This window comes from Aulostomus chinensis, chromosome 15 (genome assembly GCF_037954235.1).
Source record: "Aulostomus chinensis isolate RoL2024-O1b breed Wild chromosome 15, RoL_Achi_v1.0, whole genome shotgun sequence".
Classification (NCBI taxonomy): Eukaryota; Metazoa; Chordata; class Actinopteri; order Syngnathiformes; family Aulostomidae; genus Aulostomus; species Aulostomus chinensis.
This window is the reverse complement of record NC_141334.1, coordinates 4144730-4165000: the sequence shown is the minus strand read 5'-3', so window position 1 is coordinate 4165000 and position 20271 is coordinate 4144730. Positions and strand designations below refer to the sequence as shown.

At 42.5% G+C, this 20271-nt stretch overlaps 2 protein-coding genes and 1 long non-coding RNA gene across 3 annotated transcripts; 2 read left to right on the top strand and 1 right to left on the bottom strand.

Annotated features, from left to right (window-relative positions):
* Positions 1–6773: 6773 nt before the first annotated feature.
* LOC147248366 (dual specificity protein kinase CLK4-like) lies at positions 6774–10219 on the top strand. Its single transcript, XM_086179081.1, has 12 exons — positions 6774–6801; positions 7121–7206; positions 7414–7525; positions 7620–7686; positions 7918–8031; positions 8111–8280; positions 8536–8630; positions 8749–8878; positions 9026–9108; positions 9522–9601; positions 9870–9960; positions 10056–10219. Exons 1-12 carry the CDS (start codon positions 6774–6776, stop codon positions 10206–10208), a joined length of 1209 nt encoding a protein of 402 aa, XP_086035207.1. The 3' UTR covers positions 10209–10219.
* A 1958-nt stretch (positions 10220–12177) lies between these two features.
* On the bottom strand, positions 12178–14021 carry gpr119 (G protein-coupled receptor 119). The gene is made up of 2 exons (XM_086179080.1): positions 13559–14021; positions 12178–12857 (listed from the first exon to the last, which is right to left on the bottom strand). The coding sequence occupies exons 1-2, from the start codon at positions 14019–14021 to the stop codon at positions 12178–12180; spliced, it is 1143 nt and encodes a 380-aa protein (XP_086035206.1).
* A 3004-nt stretch (positions 14022–17025) lies between these two features.
* Positions 17026–20206, top strand: LOC147248364 (uncharacterized). The gene is made up of 3 exons (XR_015119510.1): positions 17026–17423; positions 17847–17963; positions 18782–20206. It is a non-coding gene; the product is annotated as an uncharacterized LOC147248364 (long non-coding RNA).
* The last annotated feature ends 65 nt before the right edge of the window (positions 20207–20271 follow it).

The following is a 20271-nucleotide window of genomic DNA, read 5'->3' as shown; positions in this document are numbered from 1 at the left end:
ATGTGATGGAACACACAATTAAAATAGACAAGGACAAGGACTGGATCATTCTTTTATCATTATTATTATTATTCAGGGGTTTCTTTTGTGGAGAACAGCATATGCTATATGGTTTGATCAGTGTCTAGTTTCAGTTCCAGAACTCAATCCAGTTTTTAAAAGTTGAGGGTATTTATCTTAAACTTCAAGCCTGCAGCAGACATCGACTGATTTTCAAAGGGCATTCAAACATCTGGATGTTAAAAAGGCCAAACTGATAAACATCTGGAGCACAATGTTACACTGTCAGCTCACACACAGGAGGTCACAGGTTCAAACCCCAGTCTTGGTGCTCTTTTTGTCTGGAGTGTGAATGCTTGTCTGCCTGTCAGTCCTTTGATGGACAGATGACATGACCCGCCTCTCGCCCATGTCAGCTGATCAGGTCTGCTGAGGCCTTCTCCCGATTGATGAATATCTATGATAAAGAATGTTTCTGATCAATGATGAACGAAACCTTTGCGTCATAGCTTTATGCAGTGGAGTCTGAGTGAATTACTACTTTTTTTTTTAATTCCTATTACTCACAATTTTTGGATACATTTTGTGATTAGAGTTTTATTATTCAACATGCATTAAATGTGCAATAACACTGGTCATTATGAACATATTTTCTGTCATTTTATAATGCTATTCATATTTTGTTTGCATCATATTGCTTATTGAAGCTAGTGAGGGCTCTCTTGTTCTCTTCATTGTAGTCGACTCATCGACCTTGTGAAATCCACAGGAGAGGTCACTTTGACCCGTGTCTCCTGCCAGGAAGGGCAGGTGTCTTCATCGGAAGACATATTTTTAGTTATGATATCCGCCGAAGTACCAGCTGTGTGTTCTCCTAATACTGTAAAGAGACAAAGTTAACCCTGTGTGTCTTCTCTTGCTTTGGGACAATTATGTGCATGCTAATATTTTACCAATAAACTTGGAAAAGACAAAAATACCAAATACCACATTTGTGTTTGTTTGCTCTTAAAAACTGCCTTGCTCTAAATTACTGAAAACGTGTTCCGCTTTAAAAACAACAACAACAACAAACAAATATTACCTATCTTAATTGTACTGCTCTCAATCATGTGGGGAAAATTGATTCAACTTATAAGAACTGAATTTTCACTGCGCTTTATAGTTTTGTCAAAATGTTTTTTTTTTTTTAATGTCACGTCTTGTCACACCACAGTACATCACAAAAAACAATAAATTGTTTTAGTAAAGTGTCTGGTCATGAACGCACAATGTTAATTTTAGTTTGGTTGTCTAGATTTAGCTCTGTTGTGGGTTGTAAAGCTTAACATAGGATGTTTATAGGTTTAATAGTAAAAACATGACCTCTAAGGTCAAATGCTCTGCATGTTATAGTGAAGCCACACTGGGCCTCCAATGGAAACTCTCACTTCAGTAGAGGGGACAGAGATTGAACAAGACATTTCAGAAAAATCCGTCCAGAAGAGGGTTGGTCTGTTTTATACTGGAAATAAATCTATAAACTGAAAACAGGTGGGCTGAGAATGGAGCCCTGAGGAACACCACATTTGCACATCATAGCATCTTGTCAACTTTCAGATATACACAATTTGAGCTAAAGTAGACACAAAATCCTGCTCACAGACAAACAAAAAGTAAGGAGGGAAGGAAGTTAAGTTAAATAAAAGCAAAATACAAAAATTAATGCCACATTAAATGGCCTATAATTTGGATGTCTCAGCTCACCACACAATGAGGCTGTGGGGGCCTAAAGGTAAGACAAGTGAGTTTGTCACCAGTGTCATCCATTCAACCCCAGCGCAGGCCCCACCCTTGAGCAAGGCCTTAACCCCGACTGCTGTGTTGAAGATGCTCAGTGGCCAGCGGATCAGACGGTGGTTGCGCTGGGCAGCTACCAAGCGTGAACATGTAACTGTATGTGATCAGGGCTCGCCTGCAAAAAGAGAGTCGTCCCTCTCAGTGAGAATCTCCTGAATAAATACAGTGTAAAAAAACAAAAAACTGCTATAATGGAAATACAACTTTGTCTTTGCAACAGGCTTGAGTGGGTTACCCAGCAAGAGTTTAAATGTCCTCCCAGTGCCAACTGGGTTAACTGGAGTCACTAGGAGTCTGTTGGTGTGAATGTGAGTATGTCAGCCTTGTGATTAACTGCCGACCTGTCCGAGGTCTATCGCACCTCTCACCCAACATCAGCTGGATCCGGCTCTGCATGGGATACGCAGTACAGATAATGACTAACGTATCACAGTAATACATACAGAACTATAGATATTTTCTGAACCTAGTAAAACGCTGTGTTTACATGTGAGATTGAAGGTAGTTTGAATATGTATACAGTGTCATTCATACATCATGTGGAAACATTACACTGTTTTTTTGCCCGTGGTATGAAAGAAGAGACCCATACTGGGTCAGGCTCAGGGTCGCGGCTGAAGCAGCTCACCGTGTCCCTTTTCACTGCAGCTGGCTGAGGATTTTACTGCAGGAATGTCCATGTCTTTTTTTTTCGCCGGGACATGGACATAATGTTTTATTGCACCGAGGACGCCATTTCTTTAACTCCTTGTTTGGCAGCGATGCAGCATAGCAACAAGTGTGAAAAGCTGGGAGGAGAGAGGAGAGAAATGTCCTCAACCAACAGGAGACCAAATAGCGCTGAGGCATGAAGAGGAGCAGCAGAACACATCCTACCTTCAGTAGCAAAGACAGGTAAGCAGAAAGAATTCTCTCGACACAAACAGCAGCACATCTCAAAATTAATTAAAAGAGAACAGAACATCTCGGTGCTTCAGACATTTGCATCTCCATAATAATGTGAATGTTAATATAGACGCTCTTACTTCCAATAATTTGTGTTTGGTTTTCAATCCTCTCAAATTAGAACAGATTTGTACCCCCAAAACAAAACAATTGAAATCAAATGAAGTCTAATGACAAAAGTGGGATTTTATAACATTTTACAAATGTAAGTTGTGTTCACATTATAATCCTGAATTTGTTAAATCAGTTCTGAGTGTCTGATAAACATGTAGATCGATAGAGATCTGCTTTGATTAATTAAGAGCCATTCAGCGTAGAATATGAGTTCTCAGAAATAAAACAAACATGTAAGGAACTGACCAAAAATGTATTCTCCTTTTTAAAAGATTCTTTTTAATCTTCTGTAACTGTAAAAATCCTACAGTATTCATCATGTCTATGACTGATATTACTTAAGGAGTGAACTGGAAAAGTGGGCTCACTTTAAATTTATTAACTGTTTTGGAGAAGATGGACATGTCGTGTGTCCATGCAAAATGTGTACAAAGTCAAAAGTGTATCCTTTTTATGTTGTCTTAATAACATTTTACCTTCTCAGTATTATTATCTTTTCTTTTGAAACTGGGAAAAACTGTTCTCTCACTGAACTGGTTTATGCAGGCTGTTTTCATCAATCTATGGCAAATAAATTAAAAAAAAAATCAGAATAAAGTTCTGATATTCTTCGCATTTAGCTCACGACCGATCAACTGTTTCGGGAGAGTAAGACGGACCTGTTCTTCTGTTCCCCGAATATTTTTATAAAGCAAGCAAACTTGAATGTTGGGGGACAAAAAAAAAAAAAATCCTGTCTAGTTTTATTTCTGGGTTGTGACCTTGTGACCTCTGCTTCCTCCACACTGTTTGTTACAGTGGTGCGTAACATAAATCAGCTGCGGGCAGAACTCGAGTAGAAGTGGTGATAGACATGAAACAGAATAATGTATTTGCAGCATTTTGAATGTTGGAAACAAACCTATTTGTACTTAAGATAAACTTTCAAAACGGGGAGAAAAGTCAAGAGTCGGTGACTGTTACTAAATAAATCTCACTCTAAATGCCAAACGCCAATCATGGTGTCACTACGAAGGCGTCAGGCATCATCAGGATACATCATCAGGAATCTTTGGTGTCTGTTCTGTTCTATCGAGACGCTAATTCACTGATGACGATAACAAATAGAAACACAGAACAGTCCCGAAAGAAAAGATCATTGGATTATTTATTTATTGACATCAACTGCATTTATCTTTTTTTGCTTGTACACTTTGTCAACACGGCGAATACACCAAAAAATAAGTGCATTACAAGTGCGTTCATTTACAAGTGTGAGGAAAGTGAATAAAATCAAACAAGATTAAAAAAAAACAAACAAATATGTCCACAAAAACAACCACACGCACACATGCCAGGAAAACTGAATAAACGTGGTACCAGCTGAGGGAGAGTCAGGAACGAGCCCCAGATCTTGTGTTGTACCGCAGGTCGTCTCTATTGTACAGAATGTTCTCCAACGTGCAACGTGATGAACAGCCCGTGTTTTTATGACCGTGGTTTCTGATTTTCAAAGTCAAACAATCAACGCTAGCAAGTAACACAAAATACTGCGTATGGTGGGTTGAGTTGGACGTATTTCCCTCGGGTCATATGGTTCATATTCTGTGACATCTGAAACAGAGGCTGTAATGATATTTCCAAAAAAAAAACCAAATTCCTGGCAGGAGCAACTCGAGGGCATATGTACCATGTTGCCTTCAGCTAACTTACACCTCTGGCAGCTGAAGATATCTGGCTTGTGTAGCCTACGCAGGGGGAGTTAAGGTCTGAGGAAAATGGTAAGCAAAATCTGATCAAAGCATCTGGTAGTTATTGAGATATTTTCAGTCCGGACGAAGGACAGAATTGCATTGCTGTCTCTAGAGCCTCTCCACAGCTGTGTCTAAAAATAACAGATCCCTAATACTCTCTTTCCTCTATATATATTTAAGGTGACAAGAATTGATCCCTGAGGGATGTTATACAAAGGATACTCAACCCTCTTACCCTCCTCACCGAACTAAGAATAGAAAAAAAAAAGCAACTGTTTGAGGACGCAAAATACCAGTCCCGTTTGAAAGCCTCGTGGTGGTAAAAATACATTTTAACATTTGTAGCGCTGCAGTAGCGCAACTGTAACTGTATTTGTGCCCTGTTCCGCCTCTCTAACAGTGTCCTCTACACTCCTGGCTGTGGTTTATGATTCGCGAGTGTTCGAGAATCTTAATTGAGTGACAACAGTCCTGCAAGTTGTCAGCAGAAGCGACTCTTCCTCGGCACTGATTTACACAGCCAGATCTACGTCTGAGGGAGGGTGAAGGAAAACGCTCACTCGCTGAGTATTAATGACTATAAAATGTAAAACCCTTCGGCATCTCGTGTGATAGCGATAGCACAGACACGTAGGAGGAGGTGCTGAAAAGACAAATTAATCACCGAGGGACCCCACTGTGAATAGCATGTCTGCTATTTGTGGAAAAGTAACAGGGAGGGAGTGAAAGGTTTTCCTTCCACAAAGGTGCGGTACAGAAGCACTGACATGTAGGACGTTGACGGCCCAGTGAATTTGAGGTTGCATGCTTTCGCATTTGCTACAGAAATCTCTAAGCTTGTGGACACGCGGTTGTCAATATGTCAATCATCTCATTTCATTTGGCCTCTTGAGTAAAGTAAACATTTTGAAAGCAACAAATACACACGACAGCTGCTGATTTTACCCTGTCTGTTTTTAAGTTTGGGGACCTTAAAAATCACATAGTTGTGTAAAAAAGACAAATATGATCGTTATGATGATGCTCTTACAGCGGTGTTACCTAGCAACAGCAGCCTCCTCTGGTTCAAATGTCTGGGATTTGAGGTGAAACAACTCACTCAAACAACAAGGAAACTAAAACAAGTTTTAAAATGAGGTGGAAAGCCTTTTGGTCGTACTGGGATGTCCTTCATGCTTGAAGTTGATCTCATTGCTGCAAGATCCAGTCTGGACCCACAAGACAGCAGTTGTGTAGCTGTGTGGGGAGAAGCTGTTGCTAATAGCTAGCGATACGCCGACTGAATGACAACATCCATGTTCCACTCAAACCTCCTGTAGTGTGTACTTGTTACACTAAGCTAACTACTAGTAACTAAGGGCAGGCCTTGAAGTCACGAGGTGTTTCTTGAACCACAGTTATGTCATCTGTTCTATCGTTCTTTTTCTTGATTTCTCCAACCACGCATTTTTTTTTCATGTTGTCTCCTCCGTGCCATACAGCTCCACTGTTGTCCCAAACGTATTACAGTACACCAATGAGCCACACTGTGACACACACCACCCAAATACAAATGCAAACTGTGTAATTTCTTTACATTTTCTAAGATTGGAAAAATATACAGATCAAGCAGATAAACAGACTTGTTCAAACATCGCCTACCCCCCGGCTACTTGCCAGTCATGTACATTTTTACCATATTCCAGGACTGATCTAGTGACCTAATTTCCCCAAAGGGACCATTATAGTTTCATGTTATGTTCTCCCCACCTCTGGAAGCTGCCTCACTCGACAGGGGGTCGTAACTCATCCCTCTCCAAAAGGCCAGGGAAACCCTCTGAGAGAGAAAGGCTGATAGTTTTGAGGGGGCTAACACTATGTATAGCTTTGAAAACAGAGAAGGGAGCATTCAGCGTTGAGGATGCAGGGAAGCCACTTGCTCAAATGTTGTGAAGAGAGACGGATTTGAGGTTAAAAGCTGAGGATTCCTTCTTCCTCGGTGTACAGGAGAGCAAAACGTCAGTGGACTAATTCTCTAGGTCTCAGATTTCTCATCTGTCTGCTTTTTCTTACCAGTTCAGTCATAAGCAGATCCAGCAGAGACTGGAGCAGAGGGGACAAAGACAAATTACAGCACACAGTGTTGACTGCAGCGCTATGGGCATGAAAGACAACTTTGATTCCTGGACAGGTAGTTCCACCTTCATAAATGCAGCTGAATAAATGGGACATTATTCCCATTCAGGGGTGATTGAAAGTTTGAGTCTCATAAACTTTTGTTTGCCCATCATCTTATTTTGATACATAATCTAATGTAAAAATCGTTTTTTTGGTCAAGGGACCCGATGCTAACTTCCAAGATGGCCTACAAAAATATGTGTCTCTGTGTGCGTGGTTGGTTTTTATTAACATGGGCTATCTAAAGCATGGTGCTGCTGCTTGAGATGAGTTTTTCACTCAGCTCTTTTCATTTTACAAGAAATCATTGCTGTGTGTCTTCTTGCTTTAAGGGAGGGCAGACACCAAGGCAGGCATCTTCGCTGCAAGAAAGACTGGAGACTACGACCAGTGCACCTCCACACAAACCGATATCGCAGTATGATTCTTCATCTCTTCCTCGTCAAATGTAGATTTGATGGGTATTTTCTGTATTCCGTGTGTCTCTCTGGGATATGTCGGAACACAACCGCCAACCTCATGCATAAAATCTCTCTTGCTTCGTCCTCCGTTTGTCCTGTGGGCTCAACACTCACTCCAACCTGATGACGACCTGCTCCAGCTTGATTCTGCTGTCCTCCAACAGGATGCTGTCAGTAATAGTGATGAAGTTCAGAGGAGTGACAGGTTACAGAGCTGTGACGATGACGAAGAGGGACACCTTGTCTACCACATCGGCCTTGTGATGAAAGAAAGATGTACGTGACCGTCGCCTGTGTCTTTTCCATTCTTGTCATGTCTCTGACATTTTATAACACTATGACCCTAACTTTCTGTTACCATGGCAACCAGACGAGGTGGTGTCTACACTGGGAGCTGGCGCCTTTGGAAAGGTGGTGGAGTGTATTGACAGAGACACGTAAGCTGCATGCTGACTGATCATACCAGAGCCTTTATTTCAGTCTTAGACACCGGTGCTCTTGTGCAAACTTTTTATATCCTGTACCCCTTTAAACATTCAACCTCTTGGCAGCAGTGAATGTCATATATCCAACCTTTAATTAGCCTAAAACTAAATACACAGTGTATATATTTTTTGGCATTAGCTCAGGAATTGAGCTGTCATTCTCTGTGTCTGTATGTTCAACAGAGATAAGCACGTCGCTGTGAAAATTGTGAAGAACTTTGAAACTTTCCGTGAAGTAGCAAAGTCTGAGATTGCTGTGCTGGAGGAGATCAACAGGCTGGATGATGACAACAGATTGTGAGTTTTGCTCAAACAGAGAAAGAAAAAGGCTTGAAGTCAGGATTCTGTTTTCATATAATTTCTCCCTGCTCGTTAGTGCCTGTGTCAGGATGCTGGACTGGTTCAAGCATGAAGGAGGTCACATCTGCATCGTGTTTGAGACGCTGGGTATCAGCACCTATGAGTTCCTGCAACAAAATGACTTCCTGCCATTCAGTGTGGAGCAGATCCGACATATGGCCTACCAGATCTTCAGGGCTGTCTGCTGTGAGTCAAGTGTGCAACCGCTTTCTACCGGTGAGCTCTGACTTCCTCCTCACTGGTAACCTGTCACGTTGGTGCTGGAAGTCCCTTCTGGGTAGAGAGGATCTGAGCAAACCATAACGTCCAGAAACTGTCTGTTCATATCAGTTGGTGGTTGATGATGAACCACACAAGACCAAGAGTTCATAGAGGAGCATCTTGTGTTGTTTACCAGTGTCAGATTAAATGTTCGAGTTCATGTTTTTATGTCTTTCACAGTCCTGCATCGTAACAAGTTGACCCACACAGACCTAAAACCAGAAAACATCCTTTTCGTCTCCTCTGACTACGACCTGGCGTACAACAATGAGACGGTAAAGATCACACAGTAGCAGCACTGAGACTTCATGAATCAAAATAGACTAAGATGTTTGCACTTGCACCAAAAAACACCCAGCAATGTTACACATCTGGGATGTGTGTGTACATCAGAGATGTAAGGAGAGGAAGCTGAGGAGTCTGGATGTGAAAGTGGTGGATTTTGGCACCGCCACGTTTGACCACGAACACCATGAGTCCCTGGTGTCTACACGCCACTACCGAGCCCCAGAGATCATACTGGGTACACACACACACACACACACACACACACACACACACACACACACACACACACACACACACACACACACTCACACACACACACACACAAAAGCCTGGTAAAGCCGGTGTAGCTCCCTGATAAATAGCATGTTTCTGTTTCACTCAGATCTGGGCTGGAACCAGTCCTGTGACGTGTGGAGTTTGGCCTGCGTTCTGATGGAGTACTACCTCGGACGGACACTCTTCCCTGTACACACACACACACACACACACACACACACACACACACACACACACACACACACACACACACACACACACACACACACACACACACACACTATTGTGCTTTATCAATGTTGTTTTCACTCAGTCCCCAATGTCACTAATCACTAATGTTCTTGTTTTCGTGGTTGTGGCCGTCACTTTGATCATGAGAGCACAGAAGACTAAAACGTGTTATGAGCTACAATAATACATTTACGCTGCAGAAAATCTCCTCATGTGACTGAAAATATGTCACAGCTTATTCCAGTTAAATTAAACCAGATGTGTCAGTTTTAGAATTTTTATCGTTATTGTAACTGCTTATATAACTTGAATATTATTTGGTACCACGAACAAAGTGAGAGTATTAAGTTTTTCTCCGTTTGTTGTTTCAGACCCATGACAGTAAAGAACATCTGGCCATGATGGAGGAAGTCCTTGGGCCAATCCCCCCCCACCTGCTGAAACAAACCAGGTCGCACTCTTAAACATGCACGCACACGCACACGCGCACACACACACACAAATGTATGTTTGCGATGTCAAGGTCGACCCTTGCCCTGCATCACTAGAACCCAAAGTGGTTCTTTGATTGTCAAAATGCCAAGTTCCTCTTGCAGAGTGTAGACAGTGACTACACACCAGCTCTCAAAATGGTGGAAAGGGGGCATATTGTGGTCCTACTGACTTACCTACAACTAACGACTGTACCTTTGTGTATCTGTACGTTATTGTGTGTGTAGAAAGCAGCACTATGTCCACAATGAGCATCTGAACTGGGATGAGCAGAGCTCCTCCGGTGCATACATCAGAAAGTATTGTAAACCTCTCAAGGTACGACAGTGCTCCAATCAGCCAGTAGCAGCAGCCGTGTGAGTAAGCGCTGGTAGCGACAGGAAGTCAGGAAATACCTGTCCATCTCTCAGCAGTACATGCAGAGGAAGAGTGAAGACGAGAGGCAGCTGTTTGACCTGCTCAGCTGCATGTTGGAGTACGACGTTTGCAGACGAATCACCCTGGAGGAGGCGCTGTGGCACCCATTCTTCACCCCGATGAGGACGCAGAAGCATCAGCGCAGCTAGCACGCACGCACACACACACACACACACACACACACACACACACACACACACACACACACACACACACACGCATTCAACATCTACCTCAGTGTCACATGATAACAAAACTGTTTGAGTTTCTAGTTGTGAGCTGATGATTAGGAATTATTTTCTGTGTCACGTTCAGTTGTTGCAGCAGTTTTGGAGAGCATTCCTGTCGGTTTGTTGACATCTCGTCATGATCTGACCCCTCACATATCATTGTAAAGCTCCCATGTGAAAAACTTTCTGTTTTCCCCCTAAAAGTTGTCATTATAGTGTCTTTGTGAACAATTTTGAATAAATACTTTGTGTTTCGTTGTGGTAAAAATCCTTTGTAAAATTATGATTGTTTAAGTTCTGCTTACCAACAGTCGGTACTCAAGAACTGTATCTACATTTTTTTGCTACTTGGGGACAGTGAACAGTAAACGGTGCAAAGTTAAGGGACTATAATGTGAATTTTTTTTAACTGATTATTATTCAAAATGTAAATGTTTTTCAGATAAATGTATTTTTTTCAAACAACTCCAAAACTGTCCAAAACCATCCATTTACAAAAAAATACGCGTCATCCAGGATTATCTTCTTTATTTTAACAACACATAGGAATGAATCTCCAAACCTGAAAATGAATTTAGCCTCGTCGAACGTCTGGTGCCCTCGTCTCAAACTCAGTTGGAATTTTGAATGGTTTTTCGGTAAAACGCCGTAAACGAGATTGCTGGTTCACGGTCGTAAACTTCCAGCTCATCTACGATGCGACACGATTCAAAACAACCAGAGGTGAATCATCAGGTCAGCTCATGAGACAGTGTGGACACTGTAGCCCATCACACCAAAGCAAACAACCCCAGAAATCATCCACCTCACCGGGTGTATCTGGTGCAGACAGGTAAAGTGGATGATATTTATCAAGATTCAAGCAAGCGAGGAAGTTTCCATGACAGAATAGTGATCAAATACTACATGCGCAGCACGATAGCAGATAAACAGCAGGCTCATCTGCTATCTGAGATGAGTTAAGAGCAACAACATCGCACGGGTCATAAAGCAACATAAAACTAAGTGGGTCTGAGGGTCATGTATATCAGCCCCATGTTTAGGGCTTTTCATTTCTTATTTTACTCCTCACGTCTTTCCCGCCGTATGAGGTAACCAGTCACAGTCTTGTCAGGGCCCAAACACTGATGGTGTCAATGTGTATAAAGGGTGAAAAATGTCCATGTGAACACTTTGTGAAGCCTGAACCCTGATGGACTAAATAGGAACACGTTTAAGCCTGTGAAACTGGACTGTTGGAACTCTCCCCTGCCTTTTGCTGCCACTGACCTCCGACCTCTCTGGTCTCATAGGAATCTGCAGTACAATGGCATAAATCTCTTGATTACGCTGTGGTGCTGTAGCTGAAATTAATCTCCCTAATGTTTTCTGACAGGAAATGGTTTCATGTAATTTTGTAGCGCAGATTTATATATATATATATATATATATATATAGTTTTGGTTTTTTTTGTTTTTGATGGAGCTTGCTTTCGTCCTCATGGCCAAAAGTAGAAGATCACAAGTTGAAGGATTTTTGAGAAGTCTCCTTCTCCTCCTTCCTATCCTTATCATTCCTGTGGTTAAAACACTTCATTAATGAAGAAATAAGTATAAAGCTTACAACTAATTCATGCTTATATTTCAGTTGTTTTAAAAAACATTCATTAAACATAATGTACACAGTAAGGACCCAGGGGAGCATGTCATGCTAAGAAAATAATTATCTTTATTTTGGTTGCAATGTAGAGACTCATTTTTCTTGAAATTTGTACAGAGACATGTTTCCGCTTTTCATAATTACAAGAAAAATTGAGCAATTGACTCTTTTGTCTATTTTTCTTTTATGAAACTATCTAGAATACCACACTGATACGCGCCCGCCACAATTTCTCAGGTTTCCTCCTCTTTCACAAGTTGGTCGTGACTGACAGCGGCTTAGTGTGAGCTTCTTTGTTGCAGGTACCAGGTTCCAACTGTGAAGGGTTTAGAGCATCTCCAGCTCCAGTCTGCACATGTGACTGCGGGTCACATCTCTCTGTCACACCTGGTCGTCCTGCAACCATCGAACTGACTGTAAAGCAGGCAAACATGGCCGCTATTTGCAGCCGCACCTCTCTCTGCCAGTAGGCGTACACTAGAGGGTTGATCAGTGAGTTGGACAGTCCCAGTAACCACAGATAATTTTCCAATACATAGATGAGTTGGCAGCTTTCACACAGAAGCTGCACAATGCTCACCACAAAGAATGGACACCAAAGGACCAGGAAGCAGCCCACCAACATGGCCACCGTCCTCAAGGCCTTCACGTGGCTCCAGTAACGGCTTCTCACCTGCTGATGCAGGTGGTGATGCTGGTAGTGTTGATGGCCGTTGTTTTCAGCCGTCCGAGAGCCTGCCTGTCTAATTTGAAAGATTTGCTTTTGGTGATTGCAGGCTATCTTCAAGATGTCCAGGTAGATGTAGACGAACACAGAGAGAACAGGGAAGAAGAACACGCTGTAAAGGATAATGATGCCTGCCGGATCAATGACGGAGAAGAAGGCGCAAAGGCCGTTATAGCGGTCTGTCTGCAGCTGGCGCGCCATCACTGCAGGACAGAAGCAGAGGTTAGTTTCTGTACAAAACAACTGACCACCGCGACAACATTCCTCAAAGTCCAACAACGTGTTGAAACACTCATAAATTCATAGGGGCCTGTCAAAATATCAATACTGCAATACATCACAGTACATCATAGACTTGCTTCCATTCATTTCAACAGTGTTACTGAAGCATGACCCAACCAGACAGCAGTGTATCCTGATTTATACGTCAAATCAGCCATGAAGACCTTAAAACGTACGCTAATGTTAAGGTTAGCTACAGTTAGCCATTCGAGGCACATTTGGACCTATTTATCTTGACCTTCAGCTGGTTGACAGACAGACGGGATATAGATTTTTGCACAGTTGAAAAGCACGCAGGGCCTTTTGGCAGAAAGCTTTTGCAGATGCAGAACAGCAATGCAATGGTCAATAAATGCACATGTTTTATTTTTCCATTAAAACCCACCATTAATGCAGCATTGCTGGTAAAAGTTGAAATTAAACTGTTGCAACTGGTAAAATCCTGTCTCGATAAACCTGTAAACTGAGGGAGGTATTACTTAAGCTTCACTACATGGACCTGCTGTGAATTCCACACCAGCACAGCCATTATGTTTCTTTAAATGCAGAACTTTTTTCAACAGATTTTTCTCTTTAACGTACAATAGATAAACCAAAACACTGCACATTTTTTAAGTCTCACCTGGTGCAAATCCCATCATGAGGGAGACGGCCCACAGAGCCACCAGGGACCCAACTGCTATCCCCTTTCCAGATAGCTGTGAGTACCGCAAGGGTATCTTGATGGCTGCGTAGCGGTCCAGCGAGATCAAAAACATGGACAGGATGGATGCAGTGCAGGGTGATGTCACAAAGGCCATCCGCATCAAACAGAAGGGCTTCCCTTGAGCAGGAGGTGTAGTGTTTGCAAGATCAGCAGCGAGGTGACGGGACAGGCTGTGCGTGACGTTGCTCCTGCTGCTGTTGAAGTCATCTGTGGCCAGGCCAGTGATGGCTACACCCACCAGGGTGTCAGCCAGTGCCAAGTTGAGGACGAAGCACCAACTCTGGCTAGTCTTCTTGAGGAGGAGCTTTAGTAAAGCGACTGCCACCAAGAGGTTCGTGGAGATGATGAGGCAGGAGGCAATGCTCAGGATCAGACCCATCACCCGAGGTTTCATATCACTTTGGGTGGTGGGCTGGTTGGTGTTAACGCTGTCAGCAGACATTCTAAGAGCAGGCTCAGTGCTCTAAAGCACAGTCAAATCTGGCTTGTTGACAGAGGCCAAATTAAACTCACAAGGTCTGTGTACAACAGGGGGGAGCTGCCTTCACTGGGTGTGTCCATCATATCTCAAAATTTGGAATTTGCTGTAAATCACATTGGGGGGAAGAAAACAGATTTGCACATATATACAAAATTACTGATTACCAGGAGATGAAGAGTCATAACAGCCACCATCGTCAATGCAGTTGTTTTGTAATCCAGCTGCTTTTAATAATTCCATGCTGAACGATGTAGCAGATAAAGTTCCCGCTCTGTCTCGCAGGTCTCTTCTGTGTCCTTACAAGCTCTTCAACTAAGGCAGGAAATAACTCACAGCATTATGAACAGGTCTGGTTCATCCCTTCCTCTCTCTCTCTCTCTCTCTCACTCTCTCTCTCTCTCTCTCTCTCTCACACACACACACACACACACACACACACACACACACACACACACACACACCAAGGTAGCACATACAAAGACTTCTGTTGCTCGCCCACAGCTTTTGTTGCCTCACAGAGATCAACCCTTGTCCCAGCTGTCTGACGGCACTGCAAAAACCCAAAGTCTTGCCAAGTGCAAAAAAAAAAAATCTTATTACACTTAAAGGGATACTTCACCAACACAGATTTTTTTTTTCAACTCATTGACTTGAAATAATAGACTTGTGCACATCTGTGCCTGTTAGTTGCCATTCGATAGTTATTTGGTTTGTAGCTCCAATCAAATAGATTTGGAATTACTTGGATAAAGAATATATCCATTATTCCAAATAATGCACTGAAAACTTTGGAAATAGACATCTTTGGGTAGTTTTGGGCTGCACGGTGCTGCAGTGGTCAGCACTGTCGCCTCACAGCAAGAAGGTTCCGGGTTCGAGCCCCGGCTTGGGCACGGGATCTTTCTGTGTGAGTCTGCATGTTGTCCCCATGCCTGCGTGGGTTCTCTCTGGTACTCCGGCTTCCTCCCACAGTCCAAAGACATCAAGAGGGGACGAAGTTAATCCAGACTCTAAACTGACCGTAGGTGTGACTGTTAGTGTGAGTGGTTGTTTGTCTCTCTATGTTGGCCCTGTGATGGACTGGCGACCTGTCCAGGGTGAACCCCGCCTCTCGCCCATTGACGCTGGGATAGGCTCCACCCCCCCGTGACCCTTAATGTAGGAATAAGCAGAAGACAATGGATGGATGGGTGGATGGGTAGTTTTTGCTGTTGTTAGCAATAATTTCCGATTTGCTTCAAAGGAGACACTTCACTGGCTCTTTTTGCATTCTGGGATCACAAAACCATGATGCAGGAGGGAAATCATCTTTGCGAGAACATATTGTCCTATTTTTGAGTACTTGAAAGGAGAAATATTTTTGGGGGGTGAAGTATTGCTTTAAAACATGAACCTGCATGATTTCTTGGCCACTTGGGGTCAGTAGATAAGCTGTTAGCACACTGACACGTGTTCACTTTGTAAGTTAATATGTTGAACTTGTTAGCAAACATAGTTTGTTATAGACCATATTATCAGCATCATGATTATTCATTTGTTGTCCAAAAGCTGCTCCCCTTCACCTCTGGTATTTGTCAAAATATCCTGCTCCATGCTATGAAACTCTCATTTCATACACATTTATGAAATATATGAAATTTTGCAGTCATTTGTCTTTTTGCTTTGTGCTGGAGGCTCCTACTGATTAAACGTGGCAAGGCAGCTGAATTAAAATGTTCACTTGGTCATGCAGGAAGGTGAGCCGTGTTCATGTGCTGTACAGATCTGAATGGGCTCAGTTAAACTCTAACCCTGCTGGCTGCAGAACCGTTCCATCCCGGGGGAGACATCTGGCATAATGGGACCATTTTCCACAAGAATTCACATACAAATACATTTGGCTAATGATGCTTTCTCGCAGCGAACTGGCCAAACATCATCTGGAATCACGCCAGCTTCCACAGAATAATCAGCAAGAAAAAATGTTGAACAGAAGAAAAATGGGATACTTGGTCTCAGAAGCCAAATTGATGCCCCTCACTGTTTGAAATGTGGTGAACTGCAAAAAAAAAAGAATTTTAAAAAAAGGAAACTGGAACTTTTCAGGTACGTGACCACCACCACTACTGTTTCTTTCTGATGATACAATGTTAAGTTCTTGGAGATGTCTTTTGGTTGGTTAGCATTTTATTTCCCATTGTTAAACAATAAAATATCTACCAAAATGTCAGTCAGTTTATTTGCCGTTTGTAGAAGAATCTACATTGGGTTTGGACAGATGCCCTCATGAGGCCGACAGCTACCCTGGCCAGGCACGTTTTCCACATTTGTTTTTGTTTGTTCGTTTGTTGGTTTTTTTAAATTTATTTTTCTGCTGTTGAAGTAATTTTAGCAGATCATCTGTTAACAATATTACACAAATGATTTTCAAGAAAATTTATTTTTACCAGGAGACATCCTGGCAAGACCCTATGAAGTTTTGGTGGGAAATCAGTTTTGATCTTTGGCCACCAAAAATCGTTTTGGTCCCCGTGAATGTTTGCTACAAATTTACAGACATTCCCAAGGTATTCCCAAGATGTCACATTAACAAAAAAAATCTGATGTCCAGACGGACTACGGGAAAATGAAATGTGTCCTGCCTCTGGCCAGTGTGAGGGCACAAAAAATATATCGCAAGAGGAATAGTCAGCATTCATATTGTACACTCAGGTACATTATACGCAGTATTGTACACTACAGCATTCTTTTAGAACTTCGTTTAAAGTAATTGCATAAATATGCAGTTAGGTGACGCACTGTGTGCAACACCTGTGAGCGTGCCATGTCTTTAGGGTTCAGCTGTGGCCTCGGAGTAGCCCCGCCTCCTTATCTGAACTACACCTGGCACCTTCTCGCCCCAAAGCAGCCCAGCCCAGTTCCACTGGGTTCAACGTGAGTCCACAGCAACCTAAGAGGAAAGATCCTCTTTTTATCACACCTCCCCTCCCCTCCTGACAAACTAAAATAGCTCCAACAGACACAATGTAGGAATGTTATTCACCACTGCTAGACCTTTCAGGACCTTTCAAAACAAAGTGGTGGTCAGCAGTAAATGTGCCCGGTGCCCAGCAGCACCCAGGGAACCTGCACCCTGTTTACACCTCTGCCAACGCCATCCTCCAACTGCTGTGACGGACTCTTGTGACTCCACCTTCTCGTGGGATCTGTTTTGAAGGAGCTGCTGAGGAGTTTTTGTACAACCGAAGTGAGGAAGACTGGAGCCTGTCAGGAAAGAGGTCTTTTTTTCTCAGAAGAATAAAGCTGAGCAGGATTGTGAAGGTGATGATGACGCTGATATCCGAAGGACGTTTTAGAGAAATGTGTGTCATTCAGTAGGAGCCGTGAACTCATTACACCGCGGCTGCTTCAGTCCAGGACTCATCATGTAGCATCACATGGTTAATTCTTCAACCTTTCTGCTTCTATTTGTCACACAGACTTAAATTGAGGTTGTTTTCTTGAAGCTATTTTCATTTAAATACAACAGAACTTTATGGCAAGTTAAAAAAAAAACTCTCATAGTTTTTATGTACAGACTGCTCCCTTTCATACAAACAGTACTGGAGGATTGTGTTTTGGTTTGAGGTAGATTGGCAGGCTGTTTTCTCTTTCGTGTTCAAGAGTGTCACAGTTGCCACGATACAAGAACTGTGTGTTGTCTGTTTCAGACAATGTGAGAGAAATCACCTGCGTTTCTTTCAGGCTCGAGATGTCTTTGAAGAGACGGCTACTGTCCATGTTGTTGTGCTGTGTTTACTGTGTGGCTTCACTCTTCTGCCTTCACCCAAACCGCAACAACTGCTTCTCTGACGGAGCTCGGTGAGCCTATTATTATAGCATACAATGTCAAAGTCCCTACATTAATGAGACACTTCACCCAAACCGTTCGTTATGTCTTTCAAGTAAATGCTTGGAACAGATGTCTTGTGCTCACAGAGACATTTTTTCCCATATGCATTTCTTCTTTGTGGCTCCTGAGCATACAGCTTGATAAACGAACACCTGGATTGTAGCAAATTATGCATGTGAAAGATTGTAAAAACAGACTTTTTTCTGGATAGTTTTGCTGTTTGTTATTCAATCCTGTATATTAAGCTGGAATCTGACAGTGGCTGATGGCTAACCACAGCAGAACTTTCAAAACACGTTCCATGAAACATGCAAGTGCATCATCTGGTATGGTCCACATCTACTTGATCCAGAAACACTTTGATTTGACCTATGACGACACTCAGTACAGCAGTTCAGTTCACCGATGACAAATAAAGACAAGCTGCTGCATGAGATTTTTCAGCTGAATGCGCCAGCTTGTCGCACTTGGCGCTCCTGTGTGTGCATCCTCGAAGGAATTTCTTCAGATCTGACACAAACATCCCCTTGGACTCAAGGATGAACAGGAAAGATTTCAGTGGTCAAAGGTCACAGAAACAGGAGGCATATAATCACCATACTGTTATCAAACCTATGAATTAGTAATGTTTTGAGCTCACGTACTCAAGGGTACATGACTTGTTTTCTGTTGTTGCTTCATCAGCAATTTACCTTTTACTTCTTCTTTTTTATCCCCACCCTTTTCCCTACAAATTCTCTCTGTCTCTGTGCTTCCTGCAACATCCCTCACTCCTGTTTTCCTGTAGGAATGCGGCGTCGGTCATCCAGCAGCTTTACCAGCGTGTCATTCGGCTGCTGCGGACCACTTTGTGATGGACCAGTAACCCTGGACGCATCCTATCAGTCCGGCTGCTTTCTAGCATGCCATTTAGAAGTACAAATACAAGATGACACTCCACTTTAAGACTGTGTTGTTTCCACAAAACAGTCTTTGTTGGGCTCCCCCTTTCCAGTTGTGCTCATTACTGCAGTTACTTTTTTCCCCCCGCTATGGAACATTAACATGATCTGCTTTGCAAGATGTAAGTGAGGTGAAAAAAATCTGCAGTCATTTAAATTCGTTTCGGGTTTCATCTGCAGGTTTGCTATTTTTGTTGTTTACTGCAACAACAGAAGCCTGAAGCAACCAAGAGGCTGATGGTTAAAATTCTTGAACTGACTTGAGCAGCAAGTTACCACCATGATGCTATGGTGCAGCCAGAAACCGTGAAGTGACTGTGGAGGTTTGAAACCACAGAAATCCCAACCCAACATGCATAAATTCTCAAGAAAACATCTATGGGATTCATACTGGGTCTGGACAGGACCGCCAGACATTCAGAGCTACTCTAAAATGAACCTAGGATCATAACACCCATGCAAATTACGTCAGCTCTATTTAGAGTCGTCCTGGATCCACAGGAGAACTGCCACAATACAAGACCCAGTCAGGCTGATTACATAGACTACACTCGTTTTCCTTTTTGTTACTTCACATGAATGTTTCAGCTTCACTATGCCAGTGGTGGAACTAGAGTTTGATATACAGGGTTGCATGTGGGTGGCCCAGCCTACCTCAGGGGAGGCTACAGACCATGACAGAAAATTAGTGTACAACCCAAAGTTGGCATTTTTGTGACATGATTGTACTGCCATTGCAGCTTGTTTTTTTATATAGAGATGAAAATACTGCCTTCTCAATGAGTGAGAGATTTCAACAATGCCATTGATGCTTCTTTTTCCTGTTCAATTTGACCACAGGGTGAGTAACTGCCCGATCTGGCACCAGTGAGGCTTGTGGATTTCCACCAAATGATGAGATGCTATTTAAAAAAAAAAAAAAAAAAGTATAAAGAAGCACTATGGTGAGCTCAAATGCCACTAGGGGTTAGGATATAAATAGTTTAAAGCTAGTCAGGGGCTAATAAACAACATGTACAAGTCAAAACTACAAGCATGCCCTGAAAATGCATACACTGTTCAGTGCAGAAGGATGCAGAAGTTGAAAACCTTGCGGAATTTTTTTTTCTCAGGATACAGTGATGAGAATTCTTTTTTTATTGTAATAAATAAGAGTGAGCACAGTCTGTTGCATTAGTGAGGGTGAGGCAAAAAAAAAAGAAGAAATCATCGCATTAGCCATAGCAGGTTAGAGGGCACCTGAGGGTTAGAGATGCTGGTTTGAATTTGTAAATCTGAAAAAGAAGATCTATGTGAACAACTTTACCTTGATGAAAAGATGTTTGCTTCAATTATA